The 17,655-nt window shown below is 42.2% G+C and overlaps 2 protein-coding genes across 3 annotated transcripts in view; one reads left to right on the top strand and one right to left on the bottom strand.

Moving 5' to 3' along the window:
- Window positions 1-2,904: 2,904 nt before the first annotated feature.
- GINS3 (GINS complex subunit 3) lies at window positions 2,905-7,828 on the bottom strand. 2 transcript variants are annotated; one of them, XR_005656893.1, is made up of 4 exons: window positions 7,496-7,828; window positions 5,420-5,653; window positions 4,238-4,521; window positions 2,905-3,393 (listed from the first exon to the last, which is right to left on the bottom strand). XR_005656893.1 is itself a non-coding variant. In XM_039881037.1 (3 exons), exons 1-3 carry the CDS (start codon window positions 7,679-7,681, stop codon window positions 4,291-4,293), a joined length of 651 nt encoding a protein of 216 aa, XP_039736971.1. In that variant the 5' UTR covers window positions 7,682-7,828; the 3' UTR covers window positions 2,905-4,290. The 2 variants fall into 2 exon arrangements, 1 of the variants encoding a protein (XP_039736971.1); XM_039881037.1 differs by having other exon boundaries at window positions 2,905-4,521.
- PRSS54 (serine protease 54) overlaps window positions 7,766-17,655 on the top strand; it is a 39,371-nt gene continuing 29,481 nt past the window's right edge. The window contains 1 exon segment of the mRNA XM_039881018.1: window positions 7,766-7,903. The gene's annotated coding sequence lies outside the window, so the exon portion shown is untranslated.

The raw sequence follows: 17,655 nt of genomic DNA, 5'->3' as shown, positions 1-17,655 counted from the left end.
CTGTAGGACCACTGCTGAGAAAGGCTGGAGCTGAGGCAGAGACATTCTTCTGGGTGCTGAGCAGCATCCTGGGCCACTACGCACTGGAGGCCAGTAGCTCACAGCCCCCAATTTGTGACAACCAAAATGTCTCCTGAAATGGTCAAAGACCCCTGGGGGACAGAATGACTTCAGGTTAGGGTGATGGGGTGGTTTCTCTATTAAGGAAGGGATGGCGGCATCCTGAGCAGCTTCGGGCTGACCTGATGGACAGATGGACACCGAGCTGTGACTGGCGGCACCCAAGGTTCATGCCCCTTCCTAGAAATGGACCAAAGCCCCTGGGCCCCAGTATTCACAGAGTCCTGCCCCTCATGTGAGGCCAAAGGCAGCAGCTGGCCAAGAAGTGGAGCCTGGCTTCCTAGGGTGGCACCCCCACTCCTCCCCCAGCACAGCCCTGCCCCCATACTCCATTTCCAGTCAGGGCTCCCAGTTGTAGAGAAGGGGGCCTCTGGGGCTTCAGGCAGAGGCAGCCAACCTTGCTCCCCAGCCTAAGGCCAAGATATTCTAGTGCTCAGTGAATACACGGATAGACCCTGGGCTGGGCCAGCCCTTGGGTCACAGTAGGGTTCAGGGCAGACAGCAGGGGCCTGGTGGTGAATATGTGGGAATGGGTAAGTGTGAGGGGGCGGGGACGTGAAGATGTGGGGGGCTTCAGAAGCTCAGAGGGCAGGTGTGAGGGAGGAGTCATTTCCAGGGCGGGAGCTGGATCCCTAGACTGCAGGTAGCAGGATGCACAGCAAACACTGCTTTTTTCCATCCTTTTTCCATGTTCACAGCCCCTTAGGACGATTGGGCCATATTTAGGGCTTTTTATCTTTTGTACATTTTTGATCTTCCTAACTTCTTTCAAAAATGGTGTCATGTAGACATAATTCCCTATAACTTTCTTAACCGGGACAGTTGACAGGAATCTCACTATTTTAAGGTTTTGCCATCTATTCACCTATAGGGAAACTTCAGTGGTACCAAGTCAGTAAAATGTTCTCACTCCCACTTCTGTCTCCCAGTCTTTTTGCCCAGAGACAAACCTAATCATTGTCTTAATCTGTCCTTCCAGACACCGTGTGTATATGTGCACGTGTGCGCACGCCTTAGCCTTAACGTCAGTAAAATAGCGACGAGGCCCTCCTACAGCATCCTCTTAGGTATGAACTCAGCACAACAAAGTTCCCTGATCTCAGGGAGTGACAGGAGGTTTTGAGTATCTTCCCTTTGGACACCTTCTCTATTCTGAGAAACCCAAAGCCCCCAGTTTTAGTTTCTCCCTTGGCCTGGTCCACCAGGCACCAGCCACAGCCTGTCCCCCTTCCAGGACACACTGTTTTTATGTGGAATCTGGGCACCCAGGATGACCCAGGAGGCAGCAGTGGCTTTGAGGCAGGAACCTGGGAGCCTTGCCAGGTACACGTGTGAGCGCTGCTCGTTTCTCACAAGGCGGCTCCTGGCTGGGATGTGAGCACCGGCAACTCCTCTGCGTGCTGGACACACAGGTCACTTGAGGTGTGCCGTCACCAGGAGAGTAAGTAGGGATGTGGAGACTCCATTTGGGAGAACTGGCGTCTTCGTGTGTTAATTCTGCTATAAGGGAGTTTGCCTTCCCCCTTCCATCTATTTATTTGTTATTTAATTGTTTTAGTATGGACTCGGGACCTTATTTTATTCAAAGGGTTAAAATCCACTACTGTCTTTATTTAATGTAGCACTCACATTGACCCAGACGTGGCTAGGATTCTGTGTCCTGTTTGATGTCCCATTGATCTGTCTCCTTATTTTTGTGAGCGTCTTCCCACTTTCTGGCACAGGTGACTGTTCCAGATTCATCTTGCACCCTCCTTGCCTCGGCCCTGGATTCAACCTTCTCTTCCAAGAACTGTGCCTTACTTTTTGGTGGTCTGTATAAACCATGCCTAAGTGGAGGTGTATATATCAACACTGGGAGTCGTTTATTCTAGGTTTTCTCCTAAAAAAGTAGAAAATATATGTATGTGTGTGTATGTACAGACATATGTATATCCTTAGCAATTTACACATATAATGTATACAGAAGTATGTATGTTCATATGTGCAATATGAACATATGTACGATATGAAAACATTTCTACGGGTACACATATTTGAACACCTACATATATCTACATTCTCACACACATTTATATACATATATAATGCTAAAACCATCCTTTGATAGTACCTTCAGTTCCAACCTGACACCACAGGTCACTCTCATCTCTCCGCTTTCCTTATTTCAACTCTTTTCCAACACGGAGGTTCCTAGCCCATGTTCTCAAAACATTTGTGATGTGTGTCATCTCTATATCTAGAGAAAATATTTTCCAGAAGGCACGATGCTTATCTAACTGCTGGTGCAATCAAACAGCTCCGCATGTCTGCTTCTGGTCTTTCTGGGATCACTGTCTTGCGTTGTAGATGCAGAAGATCTTCTGAATTTTGCCAACCCTTTGGGAATTTTGAGACTAGCTTTCTGTCCTAGTCCAAAGACGGATTTTAATACTATTCCATGTGGGAAAAAAATGTGAAATCTCCACAGGTTGGCTGCAAGGTCTCTGTTGCTTTATGAGTCTCTTTCTCTCCTGACGCTCCCATTTCCGAGTCTCGCCCGAGTCGTGTCTTGGGTCCTCCGCTAGCAAGTCACTGCTTGTCTCTCCTAACCCAGTCTATCTCTGGGTCTCCCCCTGAGTCTCTGTATCTCTGAGTCTCTCCCTCCTGAGTGTCATATTTTAGTCTTTCCCTTCCGAGTCTATTTCTCTGAGTCTCTTTATCTCTGAGTCTCCCTCCCAAGTCTCTATATATCTCTGAGTGTGTCCCCCCCAAATATTTATATGAGTCTCATCCAAACAGAAGAGCAGTTGCTAAAACATGATTTATTTGGGCATTATTGTCAGATACGATCAAAGACAACATTCTCTGATAGATCTGCCTGGTCTGTAGTACTCAAGTTATAGAAACAGGACTTGTACAGAATGTATTCATGTGCAAAGCAAATCATTTATTTAGCACAAAAATCAAGTTATAAAAACATCGATTCCATCTTAAAACAGACATTTTAAAAGCATTCCTGATATTCTAAGTTTGCATCAAGACATCTGCAGTCTGGATACCCAAATCCCTGTATAATTTCCACCAACAAAGGCAATTTCCACTAGTTGTGGGAAGCTGTAAGGGGCGCAGTGGTGTGGAGGCAGCTGCCCCTCAAACAGTCCAGCGAGCCCCGGGAATGCTGTTTCCTACTCAGCCTAAGGCGTCCTCCTTGCCTGCCTCTCCAAGGAACGAATTATGTGCTTGCTTAAACAGATTCTCAGTAAAAGGTCAGGGATCCAATAGGAAAAAATGCTGCAAAATGGAATGAAGAGAAAAAAACATAACCAAGGCCTCTTGCCCACTTACATTTGCCATTTTAAGCTTCTCAAACATGGCTCTGCATAACCAGCAGCTCTAAAGTCCTGATTTTGATGTAACGAGGGCAGGTTAACACCCGTTAATAACTGTTTTGCAATTCCAGACTACTCCAACAGCTTTTCCAGGGCAGGAATGGAATAACTATGCAGGTGCCCTAAAGATCTAAGACAAAAACAAGCTCAGTTTAACCATTTCCTCCCTAGCTTGACTGTAGAGTCATGGGACTTTTTAATTACGGAGGAGGAAAGCAAAGTCGTCTCTTTAGTAAAAGCCAGGCCATTCATCTGCCTATCCGTTTGCCTTCTTTATTCTTGGAAACTGGGGTAACAGGCAGGCAGCAAGAGATATTTACAAGACCAGCATCCTGGGAGTGCTGTCCTTTGTGCCACCAAGATAAAGATGAGGCGATTAAGATCAAGAGAACATTTTGTGATGAGACTAAGATAGCCCAATTTGTAGCTGTACGTTGGAGCTAGTGACACTGGACATCGAGGGTGTCCAAATCCCAGGCACATGGAATTCCAGTTCCAACTCTATTGCAATGTATGTATTAATGATCCTAATTTGTAAAGATCTTTGATTTCTCCTTGGTTGTGGCTTCTGGGGTTAAGTCAGCCTGGGCTGTCAGGCAGGAGGGTGGGGGTAGTCCTGGAATATTTATACCCTCCAGCATTTTCTTTCCCAACTAGATGATGTGTCACTCCTGGGGCTGCTGCAGGAAATAAGCCATGAGATGGGACAGGATTCTGGCCCTTTATAGGGTCAACCAGGTTCTTACCAAGGACACTCAGGGATAAATCTATTGTGGGCAGTTCTGTGTTCTTCTGGCCTTCAGTCTTCCATGTCAGTGAATTTTCTCTTTTTGTAGTTCTGAACAAGGTTAGAAGCTGTGATCTGAGAAGCCTGCCCCTTCTCCCAACACTGAAAGTCATTCAATCCTTTCTGCCCTGTTTGAAATAAGCCCCTTTCCATCTCATCTAGCCTGGCTACCAGCGCCGAAGTGTCTTCATTGTAAGCATTCTGGGAGCAGTCCATGATGCGGCGAAAACGTCCAATAAATGTCTGAAGAAGAAGGGAGTAAGAGAAATCAGATCCACTTTTATTCCTGAACATTTAAATGGCATGAAAGGGAAGAATTTGGTCTCAGGACTCAGGCAGAAGAAAAGTCTGAGTAACTTATTTCACATTGCCAAGCCTCTACTTCCTTGTCTGTGAAATGGGTGGTTGTGAAAATCCAATGAAGTAATATATGTAGAGCAAATATATCTTGACCTAATAGGTCTTATAAAGCTAAAAATGAGGAAGTAAAACAAGAGGTAGAAAGGATGGTTTCTTCTAGTAGTAACAGAATGAAAAATAATTATGAAAAGTTAAAGTAAGGTTCTACTGTGAAGGATGGTAATATATACATAACACTGTTTTGTCCACAAACAATAATTGTTACTATTAAATGGCACTACATAATCTCACTACAACTCTATTATTTTGGCACTATCATTATCTCCATTTTACAGGTGAAAAATTGATGCCTAGAGGTCAGTAGCTTGATCAAGTCACATAGCCAATACATTGCAGAGCCAGGTCTTAACCCCAGAGCAAGGGAACAAATAACCAGAGAGCACATGTATTTCCAAAAGGAACCCTCGGACCAGTCCTAGGGCTGCGCTGCAAGTGTGTATTTAAGTGCACGACTACTGTAATCAACCACTGCCCCTTTCTCATTTCCAGGACTTCCTGCTGGTCTCAGCTCTTAGCAAGCAAATATGAAGAGCAGTAGACAAGTTATATTAAAGTACATATATAATTGGCAAATACAGTCTAACTTTAGGCTGACCTGGAATAATAATAAACTAATGGCATAAATTCTGTACTTCCCTGGGTAAGAGTGACGGCTGGTGGCTGCCACAGCTGGCTCCCGAGATGTGTACAGTGCCACAGGTTTTTCACATCAATTACTTGCCTGTAGGAGAGACTGAGAAATGTCTACATTCTCTGGACTGTCAAAATGCAGGAGCTGGGAGCCAAACCCATAGAAATGGGGCCCCATTTTATGGAGGTCCACCACATTGGCATCCGCACTGAATACAGTCCTCCAACCCTCTTGGTAGATCCTGGGAAGTTCCACAGAGAGGATCCGCCGCTTGTTGTCAAAAAGTCCTTTTGCCAGCCACAAGGGGAGTTCCAGCTTTGAGCCCTGCAGCAGACAAGAATGTAGATTTTAAAAACAATGACATAGTAAATGTGTGACAAAAAGGAAATACACACTGCATGAGCAGTTTCGCCTGTTCTCTTTCAGGGAGTGACGATCAAATGCACAAGATCTGATTGTGACCTGAGGAAATGAATTGTGTGGGCTCAAGTTTTATGTCATGATGGAATGGAGAGAGAAATGGATTTATACAATAAAAATATAATAGAGAACAAAAATGTGGTATAAAGGGAAAGTTTTCCAAATAGAGACTCATGGACATGGACAATGAACTAGCAGTTACCAAGGGGAAGAGGGAAAAATAGAAAAATGTTAAAAATAGGAAAGTTTTCTAACATAAATTTCCAATTCCAGATACTTTATAAGTATAATAAACATTTCTTCTTTGAATATTCAGTATCTATTCCATATATATACTTACTGAGTGCCTATTATGTGCTAAGCGCCATTCTGGGTGCTATAGGAATGTAAAGAAAAATAGATCAGCCTGAGCTCAGGCTAGAGACCCTCCCTATGCCATGAAATCATAGCTTCAAAGATGACAGAAAAGATAAATGTCTATCTTTTTCAAGTTTAAATGAAATTGGAAAATATCAGGAGATGGCCATGATAGATGAGAAATTAAGAAAAATATCCAAAAAATAAAAATAAAAGGCAAACGTAACTGGGTTGAAGGAAGCAACAAAAGCACTCCATAAAACAGTCACACAATCATTAAAAACAAGTCTGATAAACTGTTACAGCCAAGAGGCGTGTAAGGAGACATGACTACTAAATGCAATGGAGTATCCTGAAACAGAAAAAGGACATTAAGTAAAATTGAAGGAAATCTGAAGTATGGGCAGCACGTCTCTGCCAGTGTGGAAAAGAACTACATCATTACTTACTATAATGAAGTCAATAAATAATGTCTACATTTTTAAAAAATCAAGAGGTACTAAGAGTAGAAATATGGAGGTGAATCTTGAAGAAACTACTAAAGGAAGTAGACAGACCTCTTGGAGCTGGAAAAGGAAGTGAGGGAAAGCAAGACAATGCTTATCTGACTTTTCAAACTTTGTATATGTATTACTTGGATAAGAATGAACTCAAAACAAAACCAAACAAAAACATCTTCTAAATAAAACTTGGGTTAAATAGGGAATTGAAAATAACCATTACATGCGATATTCTTGGGACAAATTTGTATGTGAAGTTATACAGCCCTAGGGTGGAATCCTAGCTCACTACTTACTGCGGCACTTTTCTGGGCTTCAGCTTCCTCGTATGTAACAATACCTAATTACAGGGTTCTTGAAAGATTAAAGGAGTAATAAATGGAAAAGTACACTCCACCTACCCCATCCATGTCGGTACCAAAGACCTCAGTAAATGGCTGCGGATAACGTTACAGTCACGCAGAGGTGAATCTATCAATTTGTGGGTCCCAGACTTATCACATGCTCTGAACAGAACATGTTGCTTTAAGGCAAACGTGATCAGAACCCTGATCCTGAAGCATTCAATAGGAGCCAATCCTTAAGCATCAACTCATGGGGCGGGGCAGACACTGCCGAATGTATAGTTTCAAAAATGAAATCAGTGCTAAAAAGAGCCTGAGGACCTAGGATAAATTTCGTTTCCATAAACGTGGCCAAGGCCGGGTGGGGAAACAACTATAGTTCTCCGCGCGCGACCTGCGAACAGAACTCGGGCGCGTTAAGGACCCTCCTCTCCTAAAACTACAAATCCCAGGGAACAGCGCGCCCAGTGATGCACCGTCCCCAAAGCCGCAAGGCCCACCGGGAGTTGTAGTCTTTCCGCGCTTGACCGAGCGGAAAGGCTCACCTGAGGAATCGCATTGTCGGTGTCGGCCCCTCCACTCCGTTCCTGGAAAAAAGTGCCGAGGCGTGGCATGGGGATCTCGGTGCGCACTGGGAGTTTCTCATGGGACATCAGGATGTCGTCCAAGGAAAGAAAGTTCTCCTGAGGTCCCAGCGCACCCGACTCCACCCGGAAATAAGCCTCGGACATGGCGGCAGTTTGAGCTTCAATGCTTCCACTCGTGTAATTCGGTAGACCTCGCGGAGTCAGGGATGTAAAAGGTGGCTGGTCGGCGTTGTGAAGATTGGATAGGGTTGCCGGATCGAATCTATTTTCCCGCGCATGGGACAGACCAGACGGGAGCAATCGATCCAGGCGGGTCAGCCCAGGCAGAAGCAATCGATAAAGTCTGCGATGGCTGGGGAGCACTAAGTAGGTTCGCTAGAAATTTTCTTCTCATGGTGTAGCCCAGTGTGGGAACCTTAAGAAGATACCCAAAGCAGCAGGATGCATAAACATTTGTGTTTATGTGGTCGTTTAAATATTTTTATGAAATTAAGAACACTTTACAACACGTTTGCGGAGGCGGGGGTGGGGGGTGGTGCGGGGACGGGTAAAGGAAGGTGGCATTGTGCCCTCCATCGCAGGCCTGATCAAGTCAAAGCTATTTACTAGTTTTGTCACTGTGCATCTCTGTTAATCTTGGTACTTGGGAAAAAAAGAAAAACCTCCAGCACAATAAGTAGTTATTATGGAGTATTATAGAGTTTTAGAGGAGGTATGGGAAGAGTGGGATGAGGGGGCTGGAGCACTAGAGTACACATGGCTTGCAGAGGCCCTGCATCTAATTCAGGGCCACCCGGCTAACTTTACCATTAACTGGCAATCTCTTTTTGTGGTTCTTAATGTAAATCCTTAAAAAAGAAAATGTGATTTCTCCAGTTCATCTTTTTGGGGCAGACCACAAGGATCATAGGTTGCCAGCCACTCTGTAGATTGAGGTCCTGTGTCAGGTACCGTCATTGGCCTAGTGGGGGGAGGGGTGCAAGGAAGGGATCATGGTACCAGACTTGGGGGTGCTACTCAATAAGGGATATGGATGTGGCAGTTTTGAGAGATGCACTACAGAACGTTTTCCATATAAAAGAGCATTTTCTAGGCATCTAGAGCTGTGAGTAAAGGGTTCCTGGGAAGGGAGATGTGTATTAATCATGGTATTTATGTTCTGTATTTTATACTTTGACATCTTGGGGCTGCAGGGAGGAACTGCCCCTCCCAGGATGAGCTAATTCCTAGAATAACAATTTACGTGGGAATATACCTTCCATGTACAAACCAACCAATTCAAAGTCCATATCCCCAACCACTTCCTTTATCTAACTCCCACATACCAAGGCAATAGTCTCCCTGCTCTAAATCACCCGAAGGTCAAGTACTGGACAATTGGAGACCACTTTTATAGCCCAGAGTCCACCAAGATTATTCAAACTGTCCTAAACTTGCTCAAACTTGCCTACTTTGCCTCGCCCATTCCTTGCCAGAGAAACCACAATAAAGACTCTGGGCCATGTCTTTTAGGAACTGTGAACAATAAAACCTCCAACGGCACTGACCACTCTGTGTCATCAGTCATCTCTAAATGAAATTTTGGGTATCACCAAAACAAGAAGCAGTGGGGAAGTCGGCCAAATTGTGGAAAGCCTTGGGAGTTTAGGAGCTGAGCACATAACAACATAATTCTGAGCTTTAAAAAGAGAATTCTGGCAGTGTGGTGGAGAAGGGAGAGATTAGTGCAGGGAAGCCAGTTTGGAAGCCGTTCAGCGGGCAGTACCTGACAATTAACTGGATATAGGAAGTAAAGGATAGACAGGGGTCAAGGATAAGTCAAGTTCTTAACCTGGTTGACCCAATGAATGGAGATGACATTAATAGATGTACAGAGCACAGGAACAGGGGCAGTTTGAGGCAAAAGATGAGTTCAGTTTGACACTCACAGAGTCCGGGAGCTGCTAGACAGGCAGGTCTGCAGCCCAGTGGAGAAACCAGCCTTGACGCTTTAGAGTCAGGAGGCATCAATTTACTTATGTAAATTTTTTTCCTTTATTATATTTTAAATGTTCAATTTGCTACACTGTCTAAAAGTAAACATAATTCATAGTCAAAATTTATTAATCTGATGAAATGGATGCATGGTACTGGATATAGTTTGGGATAGGAATATTAATTTGTATAATTGAGGGTAATGCAGGTTATTTACTAACAGAGTATTTTTTTTATGTTGAAGCTGTTAAGATAGGTGCTTAATGATTTATTAATGCCAAAGGCATTATTTTTATACAGAGACCAAAATATTGGCTCTAAACTCAAATACCAGTTATTTTAACACTAAAGTAATAGGCCAGTGTTTAAGATAAAATCAGAATACTGGTTTTTCTTATTTAATGTCCTGGCTTATCATGAGGCTATTAGTCACTGTTTGTATATTTTTTACTATACTTAATCTATCCTCTCCTTGGACTAATAAGTGAATAACAAATTAGTGAAAGTTTGAGCTTATGATGCTAAACAATTGCATTAATTCATTGACAAAAGAGGCACATAGTTGATCAAGTATACATCCATTTATAGCCTAAATTATAAGAACCAGGAATGCTTCTTTTCTCTAAGAAAATGTGTGTTCCTTAGTACCCAGCCAAGCAATCTATGTACCAGAATTACACTAAACAGAATTTCAGTGTATTTAAAATATTCAGAGTATATTCAGTAAATTTACAACATACAGAATTTCACTCTGAAAGGTATCTGCTGGATCCCTGAAAATAGTATTCTAATAGTACTGTAATCATTCCAAGATTGCCGAATCAGAACTATGTAGCACACAGATTTTAGATAAGCAAAATCACAAGCAGTTTTAAATCTGTTCTTTTGACTATCAGTGCTTTCTAAATTTCTTCCTTTGAGAGAGAGGACTGTGATGCAAGTAACGGAAATCCATAGCTAGTGTGGTGGAGGAGGACCTGGGGTGGGGGGAAGGGAGGAAGAAAACAAAAGAAATGTTTTGGATTCCATCCTTCCAGGTGCTTAGCCGAAGATTTTAGGATTTTCTTTGATCCCGCTTCCCTGACACCCCATGACTGGTCCATCAGCAATCTGTTGCCGGGATTTTTGCAATAGCTTCCTACCCAGTCTTCCTTTTGCCCATGACTTCCCCATTGTTCCTGGAACACCCAGGCCCACCGGGTTTTACACCATCTGTTCCCACACCTAGATTGCCTTTCTCTTGGATTTCCAGACTTTTTCGGGTCTTTACTCATAAGTCCTCTTCTCAATGAGGCTTTCCTTAGCTCCCCTACCTAAAATTTCAACCCTCCCCAACTGACACCTGATATACCCCTCCCTTTTTTTCCTCAGCACCGACCACTCTCCAATGGTTTATATATTCTATTCATTTATTGTCTATTCTCCCTACTAGGGGATTCTTTTTGGTATATTTTTCACGGCTGTATTTTCATTGCCTAGTGTACGTTAGGCACTTCATAAATATTTGTTGAATGAATCAGTGCTTTTTTAGTTATAGTAGTGATACTATTTTCCTTTAAAAAATTAGATAAAAACAATGAGTCAGTTTGAGTAAATAATAGTACAAGTGATGTGCAGACATTGCAACAGTCACAAAGGGGAGCAGTGAAACGCTGAAAACACTGAATGAAAGTGGTAACAGTTTGCTAAGGTACAGTTTAAGTCACAGAGAACCTTCTAGATCCATGAGCTTAAGTCATTAGTAATGCCATGATGAAACTCATTGATTGGGCTCCACTAATTTAAATTTGTTGAAGTTTTGGTAGAACTGTACTGAATTTTTATAGCAACTGTAAAAATGGAATGCATAAGCATAAAGAGTGAAGATTTAAAATGGTTTAGTCCTCAACCTATGAAACATTTCCAGCAGCCATTTATACTCAATCGCTGTGCTACTTCTGGAATCCGATAAGACTAGGTAGCGGCCAACTCCCACCACTTTATTTTTAATTAATATTTTGTAGAGGTTAATGGTTTTATTTATTCATTTATTTATTATTGAAGTTGTATTGGTTAATAACATACAAATTTCAGCTCTACAATATTATAATTGCATATCTGTACACTCTGGGGTCAAATTTTTGGTAGCAGAAACTTCCACCTCTATACTTGGTTTTGTGACTTCGGGTGAGTTAACTATCAGAAGTTTAGTTTTTGTGTCTGTGAAATGAAGATAATAATTGTAGGTCACAGAATTGCAGTGCACTTAGCTCAGGGCCTGGCCTATAGTAAGGGCTCCATAAATGTCCTTCTTACCACCATTATTCATGTGTTTGTTCACTACTGTATCCTCAGCACGTCAAACAGTATCTGGCATACAGCCATCACTCAGTGAACATTGGTTAAATAACTGCCATCACTCATCATCATTGATCTAAGCTTGGATACACTCGTCCCCCTCTCAAGTTCAAGTTTCTAAATGTACTTGAAGGTGACGTTATTATTCAATTAAAATTTTTCCTGCAAAAATTCAGACAGTATAGCTCTCTTGAATTCAAATTATTGAAGGTTTTTGTTGTTTGTTTTTTTTTTTGTATTTTGAAACTACAGTATTATGTTTGAAATCTTACTATGTAAAGTTAATGAATTTAAATCACTGGAATTCATTTTTACATAATTTAAATGTTCTTTTGTTGAGCTATATCTTAAGCATTGCTCCAAAACGCCTTCAATAAGATCCAAATAAATTGATGGGCATGATGCAACTCTATGTGCGGGTAGTGCCAATTTTAGGTTCTTTCCACAGTCTTCAGCAGTACTAGCAGAAATTGTAAACTCATACTATATATTCAGAGAGATTTTGTGTTTGTGTGTGTATGTCACCCTTAAAAGTTGGCAAAGGAGCAGCTATGGCATCGTGATTGAGGTACTTGTTTAACCTAGCGTTTCTTGTTCTGTGTTCCCAGCTCCATTAAAAATACCCCTTCCTCCCATTCCTATATGTTCATCTTTTTTTGGTAATTTATTACATAATTTAATCCATGATCTGATAACCAAAATTTCTCTCAGTCCAAAGGGGATAGAGTGGCAATAAATTCATCAGTTCGAGGAGAATATGGGTGAGGAACAGCTGTTATTCATCAAGATGTTCAGATGCCTATTAGATGCCCCCGGGCTGCATGTGTTCTGGACTGTTAGGTGCCCAGTGGAGGAGAAAGTAACATGAGGTGGTAAAGTTATGACAGAGGCATGTCCAAAAGCTAGGACACTCGGAAGGAGTGGTGCATTCTGACCTGGACAGAAGAGGGGTTTGCAAAGGCTTTACAGAAGAAGAGGCATCAGTAGGGTTTTTTCAGCAGGACCACAAACGTTGAGTAGGGGTCATTCCAGACCCAAAGATCAACCTTAAGCAGGGATTGTTAAAGTTCAACCAAATTAACAATAATTTCCTAACAATATTATCTAATAGTCTGTGTTCATGTCTCCAAAGTATTTGCGATCTAGTTAATCATACAGGAGCCAGTCAAGGGTGACTCATTGCATTTGGTTGCTACAGCATCTTTAAACAGACCCACCATCTTTCCCCCTCACCCTCATGGCATTGACTTGTTGGAGAGTCAAAATCTGTTCCGGTTGTCTAGATAAAGAAATTTTTAAATACTCCAAAATTTCGTGGCTTCAAACAACTGTTCTTTTATAACTCACAACTTTTTGGCTCACGAATTCAGGCAGAGCTCAGTCAAGTGATTCTCGTTTCACGTGACATTGAGAAAAGTCACCTACCGTTGCTGTTCTTACCACACAACAAGCCGTGTCATAGACTGCGAAACACCTAAGCTTGTTGGTTATACTGACAGTAACACCCAAAAATGTTATTTAATGCCAGAGACCGAGCATTCAGTTTCCTTAAGAGCAACGCAGTGTGAAAAAAAATGTATATAGAAAAGTGATACCTTCGGCAGCTAGCACATTTAGAAATAATGCACAAAAACGCTAGAGAAGAAACAGATCTCAAGATTACTGAAAATGCATAATTTTAATAAAGTTTCTTGTTAATGGAAAACCTCCTTGGCTTTGTAGGAGTTAGATCTTTGATGCATTTTGGAATTTACAAATAAGGCCAGAATTAGGCACAAGCAAATCCTGTGGAGTGTGTGTGTGATAAATGATATTGAGAGAGAGAGAGAGAGAAAGAGTTGTCTTCAGTGTCCACTTTGGGCATGGATTCTGCCTCTGGGAATTAGACACTCCATGGGGACCTCTGAGAGCCACCTCTCTTTATCCTGCTCAGACCTCAGAGGCTGCGTGGGAAGGGCCACCACTCCTGGAACACCAAAACCAACCACCAGTAATGATGTCCTTGCCTGCTTCTACTGGTGTCCTGCCTTCAGGTGGATTAATTGGGTTCATGTCTAGGATGATCAGTTGTCGCGGTATGTCTGGGACTGAGGGGTTTCTTGGGACACAGGACTTTACTGTTAAAAATAAGTCAGTCCTAGATTAAAGACTTAAATGTAAAACCTGAAACTATAAAACTCCTAGAAGAAAACTTGAGGGACAAGCTCCATAATATTGGTCTGGGCAATGATTTCATGGATAGAATTCCAAAAACCCATTTAACAAAAGCAAAAATAGACAAGTAGAACTACATCAAACTAAAAAGCTCCTGCAGAGCAGAGGAAACAATCGACAGAATGGAACGGCAATTTATGGAAGGAGAGAAAATATTTGCAAACCACGTATCTGATAAGTGGTTAACTTAAATATATATTGCTATATGTATGTATGTGTTTGTGTGTATATATATATATATAAACTAATAACCTAATTATAAAATGAGCAAAGAACTTGAATGGATATTTCTCCAAGTGAGACATATAAATGACTAACAGGTATATGAAATTGTGCTCAACATATTGGTCTGAGCTTTTTCCTTCACAGACTGCTGTCCTCTATGGGTGGGCTTGTCTGAGCCAGCTCCTCAGCCCTAGTTTGGGCATCTGTGGTCCCGGAGTGGGGTTTCATGGTGTAAAAAATGGCCATCTGTGGCTGCTCCCTCTGCACTGGACTAGGGCAGAGCTGTTTTTTAGGAGAGCAGGACTGAGATGGTTCCAGGTACCATCTTGACCTACTTGAAAGGCTGCATATACAGTAGGCACTCAACACATGTTGGCTCTTATCCTTAAAACATCCATGTGCTGTGTTCCAGCCACTGTATTGGGCACCAGGGAGACGCAGACAGAAAGATTAAACCCCTGCCCCCCCAAGCTCACCACTGAGTGAGGGAGGCATGTAAGTTAAGAATTTCATGTGGGTGATCCGGAAGGTGAGAGGAGACACTCTGGGAGTCCGACAGAATGGCAGCGTGGTCTAAAGAAAAACTTAGAAGGAGAGGAGCGAGATCAAGGAGGGTCTTGAATGTCATGAGTGTTTTCCTGCGGGCACTGGACGGCTGTAAAGCAGGGAGCGATATTTTGTAATAACCAGGACAAGTTTTAGTGTAGGAATGTCCTCAGCTCCCTTCCCATTCCCTCACCCTATTCCTAAGTAGATGCTCCGGATCAGAGTACTGGAGTGGTGAGATTTATAGATGCGCAATTCACTTATAGAGACCAAAAGAATACAGGTAGAAGAGGGAGAAGGGAGACTCAGGAGCAGAAGGTGAAAGGTGAAGGGCAAGAGACCATCAGGCACTGATTATTGCAAGTAAAGAGAAGCGATTAAATCGAGAGGTGCAGAGTGGAGGGTGGGCTGGTTGACTGGCAGCAAGGGAGTGACGTGAGGAGTAAGTGATGCAGCAGGGGGTGGCACAATAATCTGGTCCTCAGAGCTGGACTGCGGTCTTCCTACTACGGTTGGTGGCTACTCTGTCAGCTCCTGCAGGGTACAGTGCCTGGGTGACAGTCCTGTCTTCCGTGCTGCCCATGCTTTCGTGATATGCCCCAGTTCCTTGCCTGCATCCGTGTTCTTCCAAAACCTTCCTGAATTGGATGCTCCACATTGCCACCTTAGTTAATTTTCACAAGAACATGGAGGCTCCTAGAAGTGAAGTAACACCCCCCCACCCCCTGCCTTAAGTGGTGGAGCTGGGCCATAAACTCAGGTTCATCACCTCCAAAGCCCTCGGTGCTGCAGCTCTGCCCGGGGCATTCTACTGTCTAATCCCTCAGTTGATAAGACAATGATTGAAGCTAACCTTGGCAACCCCAGTCTCTTTCTAGGCTATGCAATGCAGGCCCTTATTCAACATAAGCTTAATTTTTATAAATCATATTTCCCTTTGCAGAAGCCTGCAACTCTTCATTTATCTTCATAATGACTTCCCAGATGGCATCCCAAGCCCTGTGTGTATGTGACCAGCTCAGTTTCAACTTGCTGAAAACACTGGTAGCAGGCGGGAACGAGGAAAGAAAACACTAGATCATAATTATAGTCCACCTTTTTTTCCCTTTCCACCTTTTTTTCTGGAACTTCTACTCTGCCCACTCCAGCTATGTGGTTTGGACGAAAGCTGGCCAATACAGATTCCACACCCCTAGCCAGAGTTAATTGGGCGTAGGGTGGACATCTGATTATTCCTTCTCTCCTGCAGCCTGGAAAATCATGATGCCCCCATCCCGCCCATCTGTTTAGTCGACACAGGGGAGTAGCCAAAGCCAGGCCAATCAGAGCCCTTCTCTGGGTTTATCGACCTGGGATAAACCAAGGGGGTCACCACAGATGAAGTTAACTCAATAATTTTTTGTGTATGTGGTAAAATACATGTAACATAAAATTTACCATCTGAACCGTTTTAAGTATATGTAGTTCAGTAGTGTTAAGTACATTCACATGGCTGTGTAATCTCCAGAACTCTTTTCATCTTGTAAAACAGAAACTCTAGACCCATTAAACACCAATTCCCATTTCCTCCTTCCCTCAACCTATGGCAACCATCCTGCTTCCTGTGCCTGTGAATTGACTACTCCAGGTCCCTCAAAGAAGTGGGATCTAACAATTTCCCTTTAATAAAGATGATGCTGATAGTAGAAATATTGCCACCTATAGGTGGAAAATATATTACACTCACTTGTTTGTCTTTGACTTGAATAGGTTGCAACATCAAAAAGATAGGAAAGTTTTATTAGAATCTCCATCTCCAACCTGGTAAATACTAACTCTAAAATGTTATTGTCATTATCATTTCCTCAGAATGCTCTATTAATAAGAATTTCTAGATATAATATCTCTTCTATCAGTAAAACTAGTGTTTGTAAAAGATCGACTTACATTTTAACATAAAAACTCATGATTTTCAAAAGTTTGAAAATCCCAAACCAGAATATAATAAAAAATGTATTTTTGACACTTCAAGGTTTTTGGTGACTTGGGAATGTGTCTATATTTTAAGTTCTCATGTTCATGTGAGCTTGACATTTTCACGTGAGCTCCCAAGAAAAGTTCTTTCAAATGTGGGGAAAATGTAAGAGAAAATTTAAAGTGTCGAAAATACTTTTGGGATTAATCAGGATGTTTAGGAAATTCTACCTGAAGCTTTGATAATTCTTTTCTCTTTTTTTTTTTTTGATAGTTCAGATAACATGATAAGCACAAAGTTACCATCACCACGTATTTCAAGCCTCTTTTCCTCTCCTGTGGTTAGAGAGTTCCATGTTCACTTAATCCTCCTTTGTTTTCTGAGATATAAATTTTATTCTACATAGCTGTCATATATATGCCTTTCAGATAAAATTTATAATATTATTTGGCCTATTAAAATTCCAAGAGTAACGATCTTTTCTGAGACGGACAGTTTTTCTTTTGTTAATTGTTTCTGTAGGACCATATCTGTACCCTTCTACTTCGTACAAGGTATTCTGAGAAGGATAGAGGGTCACCTAGCAATGAAGACATGCTGCATCGATCCTGTCGGCCAAGCCTACTAATTCAAAGAGTTAGGACACATACTTTTACAACATCCACGAAAATCTTATAACTGGCTGGCTCATCGGGGCACAACACAGAGATAATACTCAGACATTCTCAATAATGGCAACAGAATTCCTAATCAAAACCACACGTACCAATTCAACTCACCTGCCATTTTTTAAAACAAAATAGTAACATTTCCTGCTTGGATATGATGTAGCTAATATTTTAGAGTTGGAGACCCTTTCGGGGGACTG

This window comes from Pteropus medius, unplaced genomic scaffold, assembly GCF_902729225.1.
Source record: "Pteropus medius unplaced genomic scaffold, Ma_sr-lr_union100, whole genome shotgun sequence".
In the NCBI taxonomy this organism is placed as follows: domain Eukaryota; kingdom Metazoa; phylum Chordata; class Mammalia; order Chiroptera; family Pteropodidae; genus Pteropus; species Pteropus medius.
Note: the sequence above shows the minus strand (reverse complement) of the source record. Positions and strands in the feature narration are given on the sequence as shown.